Source organism: Pyrenophora tritici-repentis, chromosome 3 (genome assembly GCF_003171515.1).
Source record: "Pyrenophora tritici-repentis strain M4 chromosome 3, whole genome shotgun sequence".
NCBI lineage: Eukaryota > Fungi > Ascomycota > Dothideomycetes > Pleosporales > Pleosporaceae > Pyrenophora > Pyrenophora tritici-repentis.
In genome coordinates, this window is record NC_089392.1 from 894017 (window position 1) to 911560 (window position 17544).

The 17544-nt window shown below is 52.5% G+C and overlaps 6 protein-coding genes across 6 annotated transcripts; 4 read left to right on the top strand and 2 right to left on the bottom strand.

Moving 5' to 3' along the window:
• Positions 1–330: 330 nt before the first annotated feature.
• Positions 331–1382, bottom strand: PtrM4_077150 (RING-U-box; the record flags this gene model as incomplete). The annotated part of the gene is made up of 2 exons (XM_001940672.1): positions 331–516; positions 576–1382. 2 exons carry the CDS (start codon positions 1380–1382, stop codon positions 331–333), a joined length of 993 nt encoding a protein of 330 aa, XP_001940707.1.
• Positions 1383–2249: 867 nt separating this feature from the next.
• On the top strand, positions 2250–4717 carry PtrM4_077160 (SrmB, Superfamily II DNA and RNA helicase; the record flags this gene model as incomplete). The annotated part of the gene is made up of 2 exons (XM_001940673.1): positions 2250–3923; positions 3974–4717. The coding sequence occupies 2 exons, from the start codon at positions 2250–2252 to the stop codon at positions 4715–4717; spliced, it is 2418 nt and encodes an 805-aa protein (XP_001940708.1).
• Positions 4718–5379: 662 nt separating this feature from the next.
• On the top strand, positions 5380–6357 carry PtrM4_077170 (CDP-diacylglycerol-inositol 3-phosphatidyltransferase PIS; the record flags this gene model as incomplete). Its single annotated transcript, XM_001940674.2, has 3 exons — positions 5380–5491; positions 5542–5918; positions 5968–6357. The coding sequence occupies 3 exons, from the start codon at positions 5380–5382 to the stop codon at positions 6355–6357; spliced, it is 879 nt and encodes a 292-aa protein (XP_001940709.2).
• A 2121-nt stretch (positions 6358–8478) lies between these two features.
• PtrM4_077180 (uncharacterized protein) lies at positions 8479–9724 on the top strand (the record flags this gene model as incomplete). The annotated part of the gene is made up of 3 exons (XM_001940675.2): positions 8479–9078; positions 9144–9202; positions 9256–9724. 3 exons carry the CDS (start codon positions 8479–8481, stop codon positions 9722–9724), a joined length of 1128 nt encoding a protein of 375 aa, XP_001940710.2.
• Positions 9725–10186: 462 nt separating this feature from the next.
• PtrM4_077190 (Herpes-BLLF1 domain containing protein) lies at positions 10187–13987 on the bottom strand (the record flags this gene model as incomplete). The annotated part of the gene is made up of 6 exons (XM_066106255.1): positions 10187–10421; positions 10480–12737; positions 12970–13235; positions 13292–13818; positions 13869–13919; positions 13965–13987. The coding sequence occupies 6 exons, from the start codon at positions 13985–13987 to the stop codon at positions 10187–10189; spliced, it is 3360 nt and encodes a 1119-aa protein (XP_065963193.1).
• A 1728-nt stretch (positions 13988–15715) lies between these two features.
• Positions 15716–16863, top strand: PtrM4_077200 (uncharacterized protein; the record flags this gene model as incomplete). The annotated part of the gene is made up of 2 exons (XM_001940677.2): positions 15716–16142; positions 16199–16863. 2 exons carry the CDS (start codon positions 15716–15718, stop codon positions 16861–16863), a joined length of 1092 nt encoding a protein of 363 aa, XP_001940712.2.
• Positions 16864–17544: the final 681 nt, after the last annotated feature.

Here is a 17544-nt window from a genome sequence, read left to right on the forward strand (position 1 = left end):
AAAGTGGATTGTCATGTATGGTATTCATTTCAAGTCTCTAATATAGCTGACTACGAAATGTATACGCCCGAGCTGTAGATGATACAGCATAGCCTAGGCTTTCTCTAAGAACAGGTACAGATATGGGGTAGTCTCTATCATCCTTCATACAAGCTCATTGGTAAGAGCAAAGAAAACAAAGAAAATGCCATAGAAGTCATCCACCGATCCTGTGACTGGGGCCTGACCTACTCATGCGTGAACATACTCGCTGACATAAGAAACCATTCATGAAAATATACCAGCCGTATCATCCTGAACTTGAAGGTCGACCCTCCATCCCCTCCCATCCTACGAGGTTGCAGCCTTGGTAGCGTTTCCACCCGCCAAAAGACCATCCATCTCGCACGCATTAGCCGGATTAGGATCTATCCAGTACGGTATACCGTGAATAAGAGGTACTTGAGCTTTCTTTGCACCACTAACAGCTGAAGCGGCGGTAGCCCAGTTGAAGTACTTGTAGCAACCGACACAGAGCTGGCACGCAAAATCAGCATGAACCATTCAGTGCTTACCGTAGAGGGATGGGTCCATACCATACTATCACAACCTCCATCTTTCACAATGACAAGCTGACAATGCGGACAACGTCTCCCGTCTTTACTCTGCATGAGTTCCAGCGTCTCCTTCTCGGTATCGCTCATCTTGTCGTTGACATGCTTGGCCGCATACTCGGAACATGTGAGATCTTTGTGCCAGGGCACGAGACACTGAGCGCAAGACCGGGTGATACACTCATTACACACCACCTGCGGGTAACCCGGGGCCCTGAGATCAGGAAGCCCCACGGCGTTACAATCCGGCGCTGTGCAAGTCATTGGCTTGGGGTCGGCCGTTTGCTTCCAGAATTCTAGCATCTCCATGTTGAATTTGTTGAGAGGCTCGCCGGCGGGCATGTACTGCAAGATGTAGTTGTGGTTCCAGTAGTTTGTGCAACCGGGTTCCAGACAGCCTGTGCTGATGTTCTGTGCGCCGAGAGTGTCAATACGCGCAGACAGGAAGTTCCCAATACATGTTTTGCAGACGGGATCGATTTTTGTTCGGCGCGGATTGCGTGCGAGGTGGTCTATGCAGCCCCTGGGGATGTCGAAAGTTGGGGTTGTGTCTCGGCGCTTTGGTGGTAGCCATGTTACGAACTGATCGGTTGTCTGCTCTTCGATGCAGATTCGGCATGTAAAGTGAGTGATCTGGGGTTTGGGCGACTTTGGTTTGGTGCTTGGCTTGCGTCGCTTTGCCCATGGGTCCGCTGCACGTGAGCGCCGCCTTTTGGCCACTTTGGGAGGAGGTGTGGTGTCTTCACTCTCGATGGCTTCCTTGGTCTGGGAGCGTAAGACTCGCTGCATCGGGTGTATAGTGACGGCTGTGTGGGTTAGTAGTGGGGTTGGCGCTGGCTGGTGTGAGGATGTGAACAGTACTAGAGCAGTGAGTGTAGTACGAGTACCAGAAATCCGGGCGAGTCAAGGATTGTGTGGTTATGGAAGATGTGCTCGTCAAGGCTACATGCATTTATGAGGTGTTGTAGTGAGACCAGGCTGAGTGCATGTGACGTCTGGTCCGGCGGTAGGAGTGCGGCTGCCTTGTACCCGACCTTGGTTCCGAATCGGAAAGGTGACTCAGAGTGCCTTCCGATCGGTAAGTGTAGATTACTATCACTTTAGTAGGTTCATGTGAATTCCCGGCCAGTCAGCTTCCAAGGTTGTACCATTGCTAAGCACCTGACAGGCAGTCTGGCAAGTGCTAATATGGCATTTTGAATTCGTTAGTGGCAGCTTGACAAGGCTATATTATGCTTCGTCCATAGTATTCCGCTTAATAGCGTATATCATCACATGTCATTAGACTGTACCCGTTCGTCATGATGTATGGGCAAACGCCTTGGTGGTGCCTGCAATGCACCTGAGTAGGGAGAGAGGATCGCCTGTGACTCAGCGGCGCACTAGCAAGGAGAGTTGTGAGAAAGAATCTTAGGAGTATACATGTTCTTGTTTCTAGAATTATATAGCAACAGATGATTGCGATCCTCACGGCTCGGCCCACGTACTTTGAGGTGATGCCCCAGGCAAGCGCGCTAATCGGGACCCCACTTTTAGCCGACAGGGATGCGTTGAGCACAGATCCCCCGAGGCCGAACTTTTTTCTGCGACAGCGATCGATTTGAGAATTGCGCAGAAATCCGACCATACCCAGTTGTACACTCTGCAATCGCGAAAATGGCGCCAAATCTGGATGACGACTTTGTATTCACCATCTCCGATCACGACGATGTATCCGACGACGGTGGCGCCGACGAGCTGGCCGCAGCGACGAAACTAGCTGGGGCTGGTAAGAAGAGGAAATATACAGAGGATCCAGACTTGAATGTCAAGCCAAAGGAAATGGCGTCCAAGAAAGCAAAAAAGGACAAGAAAAAGGGAAAGAAGCAGACTGAAGCCGCGCCACAAGCCGAAGAAGAGGATGAGATGCCACAACCCGGCGAAGACGTGGAGCAAAACGATGATATTGCCAGCGACTTTGAGTTTGCGGTTGGCGACATAGACACTGGGTTTGTCGAGGAATTCGATGGCTGGGGCAACGAAAACGGCACGGTTGCGCAAGAATCAGGAAAGAAGAGCAGCACAGCAGTAGATGTCGATGATATCATTGAGCGGAGATTGAACAAGAAGAAGGCCCTGAAAGCCATGGAAGAAGAGTCGCCGGAGTCATCAGTCAATGGCGACTTTGAGGGCTTCGATGAGGATGATGAACTCATGGCCGAAGACGGATTCGGTATGGGAGCTGCAAGCGACTCTGAGGACGAGGAAGACCAAGACGAAGCTTCCGAGAATGAGGGTAGCGAACGCAATGGAGGCGACGGCTCAGATGACGACGAAGAAGTGCCGCATGTGCCACATCCCATGGATCTCGAGGGTGCCGATACAGAGGAGGAGCAAAGCGAGGAGGAAGACGCTGTCGAGGCCAAGAAGGCAGCTGCCTTCTTTGCGCCGGAGGAGAGTGTGAAGATCAAGAAAAAGAAGGGTGCCAAAGGTGCCACAGGGTCGTTCCAAGCCATGTCACTTTCAAGACCAATTCTACGAGGTCTTGCATCAGTCGGCTTCACGGAGCCGACACCAATTCAAAACAAGGCTGTCCCAATCGCCATGCAAGGAAAGGACGTTGTCGGTGGAGCCGAGACTGGTTCCGGTAAAACAGCTGCCTTCCTCATCCCCATTCTCGAACGTCTTCTCTACCGTCCGAAAAAGGTCCCTACAACGCGCGTTGCCATTTTCATGCCCACGCGTGAGTTGGCTGTACAATGTTTCAACGTTGCTACGAAGCTTGCGTCATTCACCGACATCACTTTCGCACTGATGGCTGGTGGTTTCTCAACAAGAGATCAAGAAGCTGTGCTAAAGACCAGACCGGATGTCGTAATCGCAACACCTGGTCGTTTCATCGATCACATGCATAACACAGCTGCCTTCCAGGTTGAACATCTTGAGATTCTTGTACTCGATGAGGCCGATCGTATGCTTGAAGAAGGGTTCGAGAGTCAACTGAATGAGATTTTGACGACTATTCCCAAGTCTCGACAGACTATGCTTTTCTCCGCTACCATGACGAGCTCAGTTGATAAGCTGATTCGCATTGGTATGGACAAACCTGTACGGCTGATGGTCGACGCGAAGAAGCATACTGTAGCAGGTCTTACGCAAGAGTTTGTGCGTCTACGTCAAGGCAAGGAGGACAAGAGGTTGGCATACCTGATGTACATCTGTGAGAAAATCTACACAGAGAAAGTCATTGTTTTCTTCAGGCAAAAGAAGGAGGCACACAGAGTGCGGGTTGTCTTTGCTCTATGCGGGCTCAAGGCAAGCGAGCTCCATGGTAACATGAGCCAAGAACAGGTAAGAATATACGTATCTTGTAGTGCAACCTGATACTGACATCAAATCAGCGTATCCAATCAGTCGAAGCTTTCCGTTCAGGCAAATCGGCATATCTGCTTGCCACCGACGTCGCCTCCCGTGGCCTTGATATCAAGAACGTTTCTACAGTCATCAACTACGAAGCACCGCAAAGTCATGAGATCTATCTGCATCGTGTTGGTCGTACCGCCCGTGCCGGACGCAGTGGTCGAGCGTGTACACTTGCAGCAGAGCCAGACCGCAAGGTTGTCAAGCAAGCTGTCAAGGCGTCACGCGATCAGGGAGCCAAGGTGGTCAGCCGTCAGGTCCCAATCGAGGAGACGGATAGATGGATGAAGAAGATCAAAGACCTCGAAGACGAGATTGAGGAAGTACTCAAGGAAGAAAAGGAAGAGCGTCTTCTCAGTGTTACAGAGCGTGACCTCAAGCGAGGCGAGAATCTCATCACACACGAAGATGAAATCAAGTCTCGACCAAGGCGTACGTGGTTTGAGTCTGAGAAGGACAAGATGGCGGAGAGAGAGAAGGGAGCTGCTGCCTTGAACGGGGCTGTTGGAGGATCAGTCAAGGGCAAGGAGAAGAAGAAGAAGCTCAGCGGAAAAGACCGCAAGAAGCTTGAAGCAAAGGATGTCCGTACAGAGGGCAAAGTATGGAAGAAGGGCAAAGCAGACCGAGGACTGACTACAGGTAAAGCCAAGGAGAAGCAAGCGCACCAGAAAGCAAAGTCGAAGAAGATTGCGGAGAAGACAAAGTTCAAAGGGTTCAAGGAGTAGATAGCTGGTGGGTAGTGGGCTGATGGCCAAGACATGATTACCTATCTTGATGATGATATTCGGCTCACTTGATGTATCTGATGTACGATTGACCTCATATGCCAAGCAAGCCCCTTTCTGGCCTAGGCGGGTAGGCCGGAGCAGGCGGACGAAATGGCCAAAGATTTCTGCCAACAATTTCCACTCACCGTGGTGTCCCGGCTTTCCTATTGACACGTCCTCACAACCCTTCCTACACGTATTTTCCATATCCAGAAGCTATCGCGACTCTATATCGCGCCGAATAGAAGCCGCTTTTACCCCTGTGCTGACCAGGCCCCAAGGTTCGTTATCGGCTTATCGGCAGCTTGAACATTCGACAACTTTCTGGCTTGGACCCGCAGTTGACCGTTGGCAGCTATCGCAAACCTCGACCTCACGTCGTTTAATCGACTACGCGACTTTTTCCCAGCCTCTGCATCAGTGCGCAAGCGAGGACAAGAAAGCGGAATCACCCGAAGCCAATCTTACAGTTACGCGGAACTCTGCAGCCTAGCGCAGAGCACCCCAAGTGTACGCATACACGCCTCAGCCCTGTCGAATAACCCAGCGGGGTAGCCAGAGCGAATATTGAAGGCGCGATTGCAAGACCAAGAGAAACAGCAGTAACAAACTTCATCACCATGGCATCCGTACAATCGCAAGCCAATGGCAATGGCTCCGCAGTGCGACCCGCAAAGGTACAAGAGGAGGGTGCGGAAGAGAACATATTCCTATTTATCCCGAACCTGATCGGTATATTTACTCCCCTTATACTTCAATACAGGTAGCTAACAGCATAATAGGCTATTCGCGCGTCTTCCTCGCCCTCGGGTCGCTCTATTACATGCCCCTCCACCCACGCACATGCACCCTCCTTTACAGTGTATCGTGCCTGCTCGATGCGTTAGATGGATATGCAGCCCGAAAGTATGAGCAGAGCACCAAGTTTGGTGCGGTACTGGACATGGTGACGGATCGATGCACAACAACCTGCCTACTCGTCTTCTTGGCGCAAGCCTTTCCTCGCTGGAGCATTGTCTTTCAAAGTCTCATTTCGCTTGATCTGGCGAGCCACTACATGCACATGTACGCAACGTTGAGCATGGGAGGCAGTGGGCAGAGCCACAAGAACATAGACGAAAGCAGGAGTTGGTTGCTCAAACAGTACTACTCCAACAACGTACGTCTAGCATTTGACCTTGTACCAAGCCTTGCTAATATCCTATTAGAAAGTTCTCTTCGCCCTTTGCGCCATGAATGAAACCTTCTTCATTGCCCTCTACCTCCTCTCCTTCAGCTCGCCCCTCCTCTCTCCCACGCTCTTCTCCGACCTTAACAATCCGGCTTCGCTGCAACCTGGCTCGCCTGCCGCTCCTAAACCATCCATGTTCTTTGCCAGCCCCTTTTCTGCTGCCGCTATGGAGATGGCGCGCGCCAACAAGATGGATTCAACTCTCCCTTGGATCCTGATGGCTATCTCATTACCCTTCATGGCCATGAAGCAGGGGATAAACGTGGTTCAGATGCTAAAAGCGAGCCAATGGCTTGCTGAGGGTGACAAGGAGGCGAGAAGGAAGGCAGGATTGCCTAGGAAGGGTGGTGTGAAGAAGTTGCAGTAGATTCTTTGTTTCGACAGGGTCGGCGTTCCGGGGAGAGTCACCATGTACGGACAGATCAGTCGTTGCAGGCACGAGTGACAGAGGAGCCAAGGATGCATGCGTCTGTTAGGGCAAACAGGTAGTGGCACATTTGGTGCATTTCCATACTTTCTACTTTTTCTTCCTTTCTACTTCCTCTTTTTACCTAGTCACGTTGTAGTCATTGGCGATTTCGATTTCGAATCCCTTCGTTCGCTTTACTTTCACAATTGCATTTGCCCATATGCGGCTTCGGTACGAGATGTAGGACTTTATAGAGCCCTAATAATACCCGTGTCACACCAGTCAAACTTGTCATGACCTCCTTGCATATGTGTTCGAGGTGCTGTCTAACACATTCGGCGGCATGTGGTTGACAACAGCGTGATGCATGTCGGCCGTTCCATGTCACGTTAGACGTACTCGAGGGTGTCGGGATCTAATCCTGCACTTGTATCCTTCAAGACTATGGATAAATGCAACGCATCGAGGGTGTCATACAAAGTAACGCGGGCCTCGGGACATGGAGAGCGTCAATTGGAAGATTTTTGAGGTGATTATGCAGGTATCCAAATATAACGGGAAGGATCCCGAGTGCAAAGTTGAGGGGAAAGCGGAGAGAGCATATGCTCAGAGACCTAGCACCCGCGTACAAGCAGCATTGGCACAACCGATATATACGGTAACCAAATCATGTTTTCTTTTTCCTCAGCCAAGATAAGCATGCATGCACGTCCCTGTTGAAGTCCATACCTCAACCATGCATATGCCAGTAACGGTAGATAAGTGCAGTTCGCCGCGAATCCCGGCCATCGGACATGTGTTCATCGGGCGCAAAAAGTGAAGGGACTACCCGGCTAATGGGAATACTCCCGAAGCCGTATCTGGGTAGCAGGTTGTACCATCACCGTCACGTCCCCCCATACCCTCGTCGAACCCACTCTCTTTGCCTGTCATCCACACGGGCCCCGCCGACCGTTGCGTTGCGTGAGGTAGTTGCCCGGACGAACCGTGCCGAACAAAGACAGTAACTACAATGGGGGGCCATCTTACTAAACAAAGCAGCGGGTACCCTGCGAAGTGGGAGATTTGGGGGAAGAGCAGAGAGGGGAAACCAACAAGAAAAGGTTTCGCCCACAGACCGTAAATACAAAGTTGTGTGCGTGTGTCAATTGCTTGCGCCGCCCGGCCGTATATTGCCGCTTCCAGATATCGCTGCTCTCTCTCACCGCATCGTTTGCGATTTAACTATACAAACTCCACACCGCATTTGCGTTGCGTTGATTGCGTATGCGCATTGCGGGAAGCAACCAACAAAAAAAGAAGGATTATGCACACCACGACGCCCTCGCTAGCCTAGTTTTCCCCTCCGAAAACGCCTTACTGCATCGCCGTGGGCAGCAGCGCGCCGACCGATGGCGCCATTGACGACAGAAGAAGAGGTGGAGATAGTAGCCCCACTCTGGGACGTCCAGCCCGCCGTCGTCAGCACCAAGAAGCAGCAGCGACAGCAAAACGCACCACCAGCCGACATCTACGCCAACGAAGACAAACATTTCGACACAGAAGAGTACGAGTATGATATATCGTCCCTAGCTCTTAGTTTTGTTCCTTTGCCTTTTACCTCTGGCGGCGGCGGCAGTGGTTGCTATACGGCTGCGTATTACCGCACCATGGATGCGCCCGAGGCACGCCGGTTTTCGACGAGTACGGCGGAGCGCGTGGGGTTGCTCAAGTCGTCGGCAGCCAAGAACCACAGCCAGTATGGGGCTGTGATGGCTGATCCGGCGGAAATTGAGAGTTTACTGGGAGGAGGAGGAGAGGGTGATGAGGAAGAGCTGGGAACCACGACTGCAGGGCAGGAAGCTAGGTTGTTGCTCAAGTATAGTGTTCCGCTCATGGGCACGTATTTGTTGCAGTATTCGTTTAGTTTGGTTACGATTTTTGTTGTGGGGCATAGTAAGTCTTGTCTTGTTTTCTCATTTGAAAGCCCGGGCCATTTGGGTAGTTTGGGTAGTAGGGCAAAATGGGAGGTTTTTGATGGAGGATGCTGACTTGATAATAGTTGGAACGGATGAATTGGGTGCAGTATCTCTTGCAACCATGACGGCAAACATCACTGGTCTAGCAATCTACGAAGGTCTGGCTACATCGCTGGATACGCTGTGTGCACAGGCGTACGGCTCGGGCAAGAAGACAATGGTGGGTTTACATCTTCAGCGTATGGTACTTTTCATGCTGGCTGTTACCATTCCGATTGGTGCGGTCTGGCTTTGCTCAGGCTGGATCCTCGCAGCGCTCGTTCCGGAAAAAGAACTTGCGCATCTCGCTGGTTACTACCTCTCGTTGCTCCTGGCTGGTGCACCTGGGTACGCTATTTTTGAAGCTGGGAAACGATTCACACAGGCTCAGGGGCTGTTCAATGCTTCGTTGTTTGTGCTGCTCATCGCAACGCCGGTCAATATTGCACTCAACTACGTTTTCGTGTTTGTGCTTAATTGGGATCTTACGGGTGCGGCGCTCGCGACGGTTATATCGAATAACCTGCTTCCACTGCTCCTATGGATTTACGTCTACTTTGTCAATCCCGCGTCGTTGGAGTGCTGGGGTGGTTTCACGAAAGCGGCTTTTACGAACTGGGGGCCTATGGCTAGGCTTACGGTGCCGGGGATTGTCATGGTGGAGACAGAGTGGCTTGCTTTTGTACGTTTTCACCCCCATTCCCCTCGTAAAGTACCATGTCAAAGTACACAATTAACATCCTCCAGGACATCCTAACCTTCTCAACAAGCTACCTCTCCACCACCCACCTAGCTGCACAATCAATGTACGTCCCCCCCTCCCATTCCCCCACAACCAAACTAACACAAACCCCACCAGCGTAATGACCCTAGCAATAAGCATCTACCACATCCCCTTCTCTGTCGGCGTAGCCGTCTCTACACGCTTGGGAAACCTGATCGGCTCCGGCTCCCTCGCTGCCGCACGCACAGCCACAAAAACCTACATCACAACCTTCCTCGCCATCGGCCTCTTCGACTTCATCTTCCTCACCCTTTTCCGCAACATCCTGCCGCGCGCCTTCACGTCCGACCCGCAAGTCGTCGACATCGTCGCCACCGTGCTGCCGCTACTCGCCGCTTTCCAGTTTGCAGATTCCACCACGGCGCTTGTGAATGCGCTGTTGAGGGGGGCTGGGCAAACAGAGTATTGGCGGCTGGTGCAATTTGGGTGTTTATTATGGGGTTGCGGTTCCGTTGGCTTTGGCGCTGTGCTTTTGGCTGGATTGGAAACTCGTGGGGCTGTGGGCCGGGTGTGCGGTAGGGAGTGCGTGTATTACGGTTACTGAAGGGGTGTATATCTGGTGGTATGATTGGGATAGGGCGGTTTTGGATGCGAGGGCGAGGGAGGAATGAGAGGGTTAGAGATGAGAGGTAGAGGAGGGGTGGTTAATGGATTGGAGGTTAGACGGTTTTGAGAAGCGGGGAAAAGTCAAAAGGGATGGGATGTTGATTATCAACTTCCCGGGGTGTCATGTATACACACACACTCTCTCTCTCCTCTGGAGTTTCCGGGAGAACACAATATTAATACGCATAGAACAAAAGTGGCTAAACAATCAGACGAGCATCAAGCTAGAATAGAGCAATTCATCATCTCATGTCAGATTATTCAGAAGACTGCCAAAACCGGAAGCTTGGATTAAAATATCTAGCTAATCATTCAATCAAAGAGAATAACGTAAGAATCATGAATCGTGCAATACCCCGTATTCCCATAACTCCCAGTACGTCTCCACAAAAACATACTTTTAGTATGGCGCATTCGGGTTTCTAACCGCGCCTCCGTCTACACCCCGATAACCCGTGGTCGGGTGCGCGTCAGGGTGAGTATGATGGCCGCGAATAGCAGGGTTGCCTTCGATACCACCAGCACCAGTGCCGAACTGCGTGTTTATGGGTAGGCCAGTGTGCGGTTCAGTGACGGTAGTGTTGTGATCGAGATCTGGACCGGGATGCAGACCGTACACGCCTTTGCGAGTCTCACTATTGAAGTTTTAGTAACCTACTCATACCAGGGGTTCAGATGTATGCCATGACTTACCGGTCACCGCTAATCATGTCGGGATTGCCAATAGGCCCATCGATACCAACATGTTCTCGCTTTCCTACCCCATGTAGGCCGCTCTCGTGCTGCTGTTCCATCATCTCACGAGCGGGATGACCTTTGGGGGGGTCCTTGTGCAGAAGATGTTTGCCTTTCCAGCGTGGCGAGTCAGGGTGCTCATCGCCATAGTCTCTGGAGTGTCTGGGACTGTAATCCCGCGACTGACGAGGCGAGGAATCAGGGCTTGGTGTGGACTTATCTTTCTTCTCCCTCCTGGACTTGTCCCTGTGCAGGAAGCCCAAAAGACCATGTTTCTTCTTCTCTTCACCTTCTGTCTCCTTTTCAAGCTCCTTCTCACGGTGGCGCTGTTCCTTGTCGAGTGCGTGCTGCTCCTTTTCGCGCTCGTGGGCGATCTTCTTGAGATGCTGGTCTGCTTCACGCTGGTCTTGGTGCTGAGAGTTGACGTACGCTGCACCACCTAGTCCTGCAGCTCCCACAGCGCCACCTAGGACAGCTGCATTGCGCTTATCGTGGTCCTCCCTTACGAGACCCTGGTTAGATCCATAGGTTTGGACACCCGGGCCCTGCTCATACGTGTTATGTGGCGCGATGGTACCTTGTCCCGGGTAAGATCCATGTGTAGCAGTATCTTGTAAGGGGTAAGAGGATTGGGTCGTATCACGGGCTTGGTATGCAGACTGCGATACTGGTGCAACCGCACTGGAAGAGGGAAAGCCTTGCGTCTGATGAAGCGGTTGCTGGGTACCATCGGTATGTCTCGAACCTGCGTAAGCTCCAGCCCCTAGACCTGCGGCTGCTAGCCCAGCTCCGCCAATTGCGGTGTTCCTGTTAACATGATCGTCGGGATCGGTGCGGTTGACGTTACTCCTCGTAGTAGGATCATTGTAGTCATACTGGCCCCGGGACGAAACTGGGTTAGGCGCTCCTGCACCGGAAGATGTAGTGTCGTATCTTTGATTTGGTAGAAAAGCTCCCGGCTGAGTCATCCTGTGGTCACCGTAGGCATTCATAGCCTCGTAAGCACCATAGCCGGCAGCGCCTGCACCACCGACGACGGCAGCGTCTCTTCCGTAGTGATGTTCCTGGTCAGCCTTCTCATCTACCTTGGGGTCCAAGCGGTTCAATGTGTCCGACTGATGCGGTCCGGTTGTGGTATGTTCCTTTTGCTTCGACGGATTAGGCTTCACTCTTGGGTCAACAATGTTCGCAATGTTGCTGCTATGCGGGCCAATTGTACGTGAGGCGGGGTCGTCCTGGGTGGGTCCAATGTTGTGATGGATCTGTTGGCTGGGGTCAGGCTGAACCCGAGGATCCAGGATGTTCGCCGTGTTGCTAGAGTGCGGTCCGATGGTGTTCGAAGCTGGTCCGCTGCTTGTATTGTTGTCATGGGTTGCAGCATATATACCACCAGTAGTGGCAGCACCAGCGCCAACCAAGCCTGCATCACGGGCATAGTGATGCTCAGTTTGCTTTTCGGGGATAGTGCTAATCGGTTCCACGCTTGTGTTCGAGACTGGTGCAGCAGTATCGGCAGCAAAAGTAACATGTTGCACTGGAGGTCCAGAGACAGCCGAGCCACTGACAGAGTTGGAGGTTTGCGACAAGGAACCGGTTTCAGACTTGGCCAACGAATCGAACTTCTGTTCTTCCAACTTGGAATTTCCACCTAGAACACGAGGATCGAGTACTTTGCTGCTATAAGGACTGGACTCTTCGGGAAACGGTTGACTAGAATGAGCATCTGAACTGTCGTGCTTGTGTGAAGCTGCATACGTCTCCACGCCTGCAACGCCAGCACCAAGACCCCCGGCAATGGCTGCGTCACGAGCATGATGATCATCTGTAGATGATCTTGATTTCGGTTCATCAAGTGTTCCCGTATGCCTTAACTCGTGACTGCCACTGTGAGGTGCAGGGTCTGTGGTAACAGGAGTTTCATGAACAGAAGCCAGTCCGCTTGGAGTATGGGCTTTGGGTTCTACCACTGAACTGTAGTCGAGAAATGTAGGTTCGTCCGATGGCGTAGTGATATACTCACCAGGAACGTGTCTATGGCGTGACTCTAACCGTGGATTGTGAGGTCGTTCATGGGTACTTGCCGATCCACCTGTAGGAATAGCAGTGTCGGCAGTTTGCGACATATTGGGCTCTGTGGAAGCAGCAGCTGTAGCTGCAGCCAAAGCCTCGGGGTGGTAGTCAGTGGTCGGCTGGCTCGCTGTGTTTCCCGGTTGAGTCTATGTCAGTATTAGCTTCTTAATTTCGATTGTAGATAATGAATGGCAGATTAACACCAATCTATATACTCACTGTAGCTAGTGGTGCATTTCCATATGTAGCCTCTCGAGTCGCAAGACCTTGGTCTTGAATATCCTTTTCTTCTGACGGTGACATGGTGTGTGAAGCACCAACAGCAGCAGCGGCGGCGGCAGCTCCAGCAAGCCCTTCTCGCCCGTAGCTGCTATGAACAGGACTGTTGCTGATTTCGACTTCCTTCTCTTTTGTGCCTGGTTCACGCTGACCAAGGGCCGCTGAAGTGTGCTCTGTCGTGTCTCGTGCAAACATGGGATGCTTAGTAGGATCTGAAATCACGCCGCCAGCGAGAGGAAATGATCGATCAGTATCGGCGGTGTAGCTTTCTTGTCGCAATGTGTTGTTAAACGGTTGCCGCTCTCCTGTGTAGTTAGGATCAGCACCTGTAGGTTCACGACCGATCATATGGCTCTCTGCAGCTTCTGGTCAGGTATTGCACGTCAAAATCATGAATTGGAAGCTAGTTGGACCTACGTACGAGGATAAGTCTGAGTACCAGATCCTGGCTGTACGCCTCTTCCGTCAGTCATACCGGCAGTTCCAGGTTCCCCGCCTCCGACTACTTGGTTTGCGTCCAGGTGCTCCTGAGCAGGATTGTGCGTTGAAACAGCAGCATGTCCTTGGGGCTCTTCCGCACCAAAGCCAATCACTCCGCTCTTGATACTTGCGACGCTGGCCTCCGGGGCATGTCCGTGAGGGTAGGCGTCGGGACGATGGGTTGCTGAAGTAGTGGTACTTGTGTTGTCCATGGACCGACCAGTACCCGATAGTGCTTGGGACTGGTTTGTGTCGTAGTGTTCGCCGTGTGCAGTCGTTGTGCCTCCAATGCGCCCGTCAGTGCCACTGTGTGCGCCTTGTCCATGAAGACCCGCTGAGCCGCTCGGTTGGGCCAGTTCTGTGTAGGGGGTACCACTTGTAGTCTTGATGTCATATACCGGTTGTCCCGGCGTTAAGTTCCGCTTCCCGCTGTGTCCGGTCGATTCGTCGTAAACTGCGTCTTGCTGACTGGGATGGTATTAGCTATATATCATCACTGAAACTATGTACATACGTACCCCTCAGCAGTAGATGAGTTGTGCGCGACATTGTCTTTCTTGTGTCCCGGACTGTTCAATTAGCTACGGTTGAGAAGTTACGGCTGTGGCACAAACAGGATGCTCTTGATTTTCTCCATGTTGTTGGGATGTGCTATGATGCACGCTGAGACCGAAGGATGAGCTTGGGGTGCTCAGATTAATCAAGGGTCAGTTTAAGCGTAGTACTATACTAGCAGAAAGCAGGGCACAGTTCATGAAGGCAAGACATCATGGCGTTTGTTGTAGCTACCTAGCCTGGATACTATGAGGTCATCGAGCTGGACGGCTGCAGGAGCTAGATGCTGCGCCTTCCAATGAACGCTACGACTACGGCGTTCCCGCCGCGAACAGGTGCGCCTCATGCCAATTGCAGCCATGCAACAGCTTCCGATACAAAATGAACGAGTCGTCGAACTGTTTGGACAAAGCAAAGCAAGTTGTGTGACATGCGGGGCGGCGTCATCCTTGCGAGCGATCCCTTGATTTGCGCGACGACGGCACGTGATGTGCATCATCTTGGCCACGTGATGGCGCAATTCATGCAGTTCCACGTGATCGGTGTCATTCACGCTGCGTCATTCCAGTCAGCACACGTAACGCGCATCACTCTTGGGCAGTACTGGAAGGATTCTTCTGACGCCCAAAGCCGTGTCATCGACGTGGTCAGTTTCTTTGCTGGCGTTGGCAGTGTCATGTACTTGTACAAATATAGCTGATGACTTCACCGGTCAGCTACTTGCCGGAGATACCCCACACTCATACAGGATTAGCACGCATGACCTCCGCTCTTCGGCATGCATGTATGTAATAGCGCTGGGCCGGATGCAGGCACGCAAGCGCTCACAAGGCCGCGGTGCACGGAACGCCCGATCTGACAGGAGGGAGGGTTGCGTGGGTATGGATATGGTGTAGAGGATGATGCACATGGTAATGGTCGAATCCGCTGCAACTTTGATGGTAGCATTGAAACCAAACCCTGGCCCTGGCCCTGGCACTGCCAGCCCAGAAGTCGGGCGGGTTGGCGTGCATGCTTCTCAACATTCGATCCTAACCACCTTCCGCAAGCTCGCTGCCACTCTCCGACAGTCAGCGAATTGGGCGTGTGAATGCGCGAATTTCCAGGTGGTACCAGGCGGTGGCGAACCATGGATAAGAGTCCCGGCAACGGCACTTCACTCCTCCAACAGCCTAGCGCTCACCCTTTCGCAGTCTGGCCCACCTTTTGACCTCTGGTGCTTCGCTAGGAAGCGCTCGGCCGATTACCACCCACGCTCTTGCGCTTTTCGCGCCTCTTCCTTTCTAGAAATCTTCTACCGCCAGGCATGTATGCATGCGGCCACCGACAGTAGCCTCTTTGCGGGACCCCCCTTCGCTGGTCTGCCCAGAGTCGCAGCGAGTCTCGTCACCCCCAACGCCATTGTGATTGCGTTATTAGAGTGCAGGCCGACGAGCTCTAGCCTACTCCGCGTTTTCTTCTAGCCCTGCCCTACCCTTGAGGCGCCGAGCCTGTCAGTGTAAGTATACATCCCACCGCTTCCCCAGCTCGTGTTGCTTGAAGACTGGAGTGTCCCACCGCAGTTTCGGATACTCCACCTCTGCTCAGCACCCCAGCAGGGTTAGGATAACAACACTGGTCTGTGCCCCCTCGCGACCCACCCTCTAATCAGCCTCACTGCTGCCGACATCATACCGACCAGCCCTTGGACTGTGTGCTCTCCTTCCTCCACGACTCTTTCACACAACAATCTTCACACAACAAGGCCGTGTTTTCTTCCCAACTCGACATCAGGAATTCACCTCGCGGATATAGTCGACCCAACACAACCATGCCTGGTCACCTACGCACCCGCTTAAAGCGCGTACTCACCGCTGGCTCGCACAAGCATGCAAAGCCAGACGAGCCAGAGTCGGACTTTTACAAGCCTGGCGAGAAGATGCCTCCGCTAAAATACCGTCGCGCAGTCGACCCGGAACACAAGAAGAAACTCGAGGCTTTTAGCTTTTCCACAGCCTGGCGTCGGCACAGCAATGCTTCGCTGTACTCGCCCATGGGAAGCAGGCTGCCGAGTCGCAGGAGCAGTTTTAGGAGACGCAGCCGTAGCCGTAGTATGCACCGAAGCCGGAGAGGAAGCTGTGCCTCGGACTATGATGCTGAAGAGTGGGTAGACAGCGGCATTGGAGCGAGCATTGCCGGTGACGACAGACCTGCCAACATCAAAGAGGCGTCCGATGACGAGGGCGATGTGCTAAATGGTATGTTTTTGTTTTTTCCGGGAAACCTGACACGCGCCTTTACTGACTTGCCTTAGTTGGCCTCTCCCGAAACCCAACCGAGGACCCTCGCGACGCCCGCCGGAAACCGTCACAAGGCGCTCAACGCTCGGATTCCATCCGACAATCGTCACGACCAGCCACGGGCTCTGATCGCACTCGTCAGCCCTCGCAACCTTTTACAGCCGAAGAACTCGAGATTGCGCTACAAAAGTCGCACCTTGAGGCCACGCGAGAAGAATCGGATAGAGAGAGCTCATTCGAGGACTTTGACGACCCAAGTCCTTTCCTGAGGCCGCGTGGTGGATCCATCTACGTGCCTTACAACGGTCAAGGTACCCCGCCAAAGCTGCCTTTCTGGGGGACTGCCTTTCCATCGTGCGACGACGCTCCCTCTGCCGGCCATTTCTCGCGACGAGCTTCCGTTTTCTTATCGCATTCTGGAGCCTGTACCCCGCAGTATGAGCGCCGCGAATCCTACTTCGTTCCAAGAGACGCGCCCGGTCTGACCCAGGCACGTCGATCATCTGCGTATTCTACTGAAGAGGACAACGATGAGGAAGTCGTCTTCGTAGCTGCTGAAGAGGAGTTTGTTGAAGAGTGTGTTTGCCCGCCCCCTGCTCCAGCTGCTGTTCCGCCCCGAAAAGTACAGCCTTGTGCGCCCTGCGACGCTGTTGCCGCCATTCTCGCCAGGCCCGATTGATTTTCTGTCCGGGCTACTGGTTTAGCCTCCATTTTACGCTGTTAATATTCGATGCGCGCGGCTTGTACATATCGTCTATTGCATTTCACTGGCGTTTTTCCATGTAAGAACCCTCGGATTGGTTCCATGTCTCCGTGCCAGGGGCTGGCATTCTCTTTCATTCACTCTAGATGCATTGGGCTGGAACGTCTTATAGACTGCATTCATCAAGGGATTCCTTACTTGGTATTACTACTGCGAGAAATTTGCTTTTTTCTTGCCTTGCATTCTCGGTTTCTCATTACTCTTCTTCTTCACCTTCAGTCCAAGGTGGCTTTCCAGACTACGGGTGGAATCCTAATACTAGATAATCATCATAATCTACGAGTTCACCACATAACCCCCACATGGATCATGGTTCAAGGATTGAATGACATAGAAAATTTCGGGAAGTTTGCGAAGACCATATGCAGCAAGATACGCGTGTCTCCCAATCGACGATAGGCCATCGGTCATCGCAGTTCGGAGCCGACGACGCAGATGATGGCGAAAAGCACAGAGAGAGCAGTCCAGAACCTGAACATCATGTGCGCGGCACCTGCAATGCACTGTCACAGGTTCCAGCTGAGCCTCACTTCTCCGCGCAGATCCCAGGTTTCTTTCCCTCCCATCATCACCCCGGCACAAAGCAGCCAGTCTTGT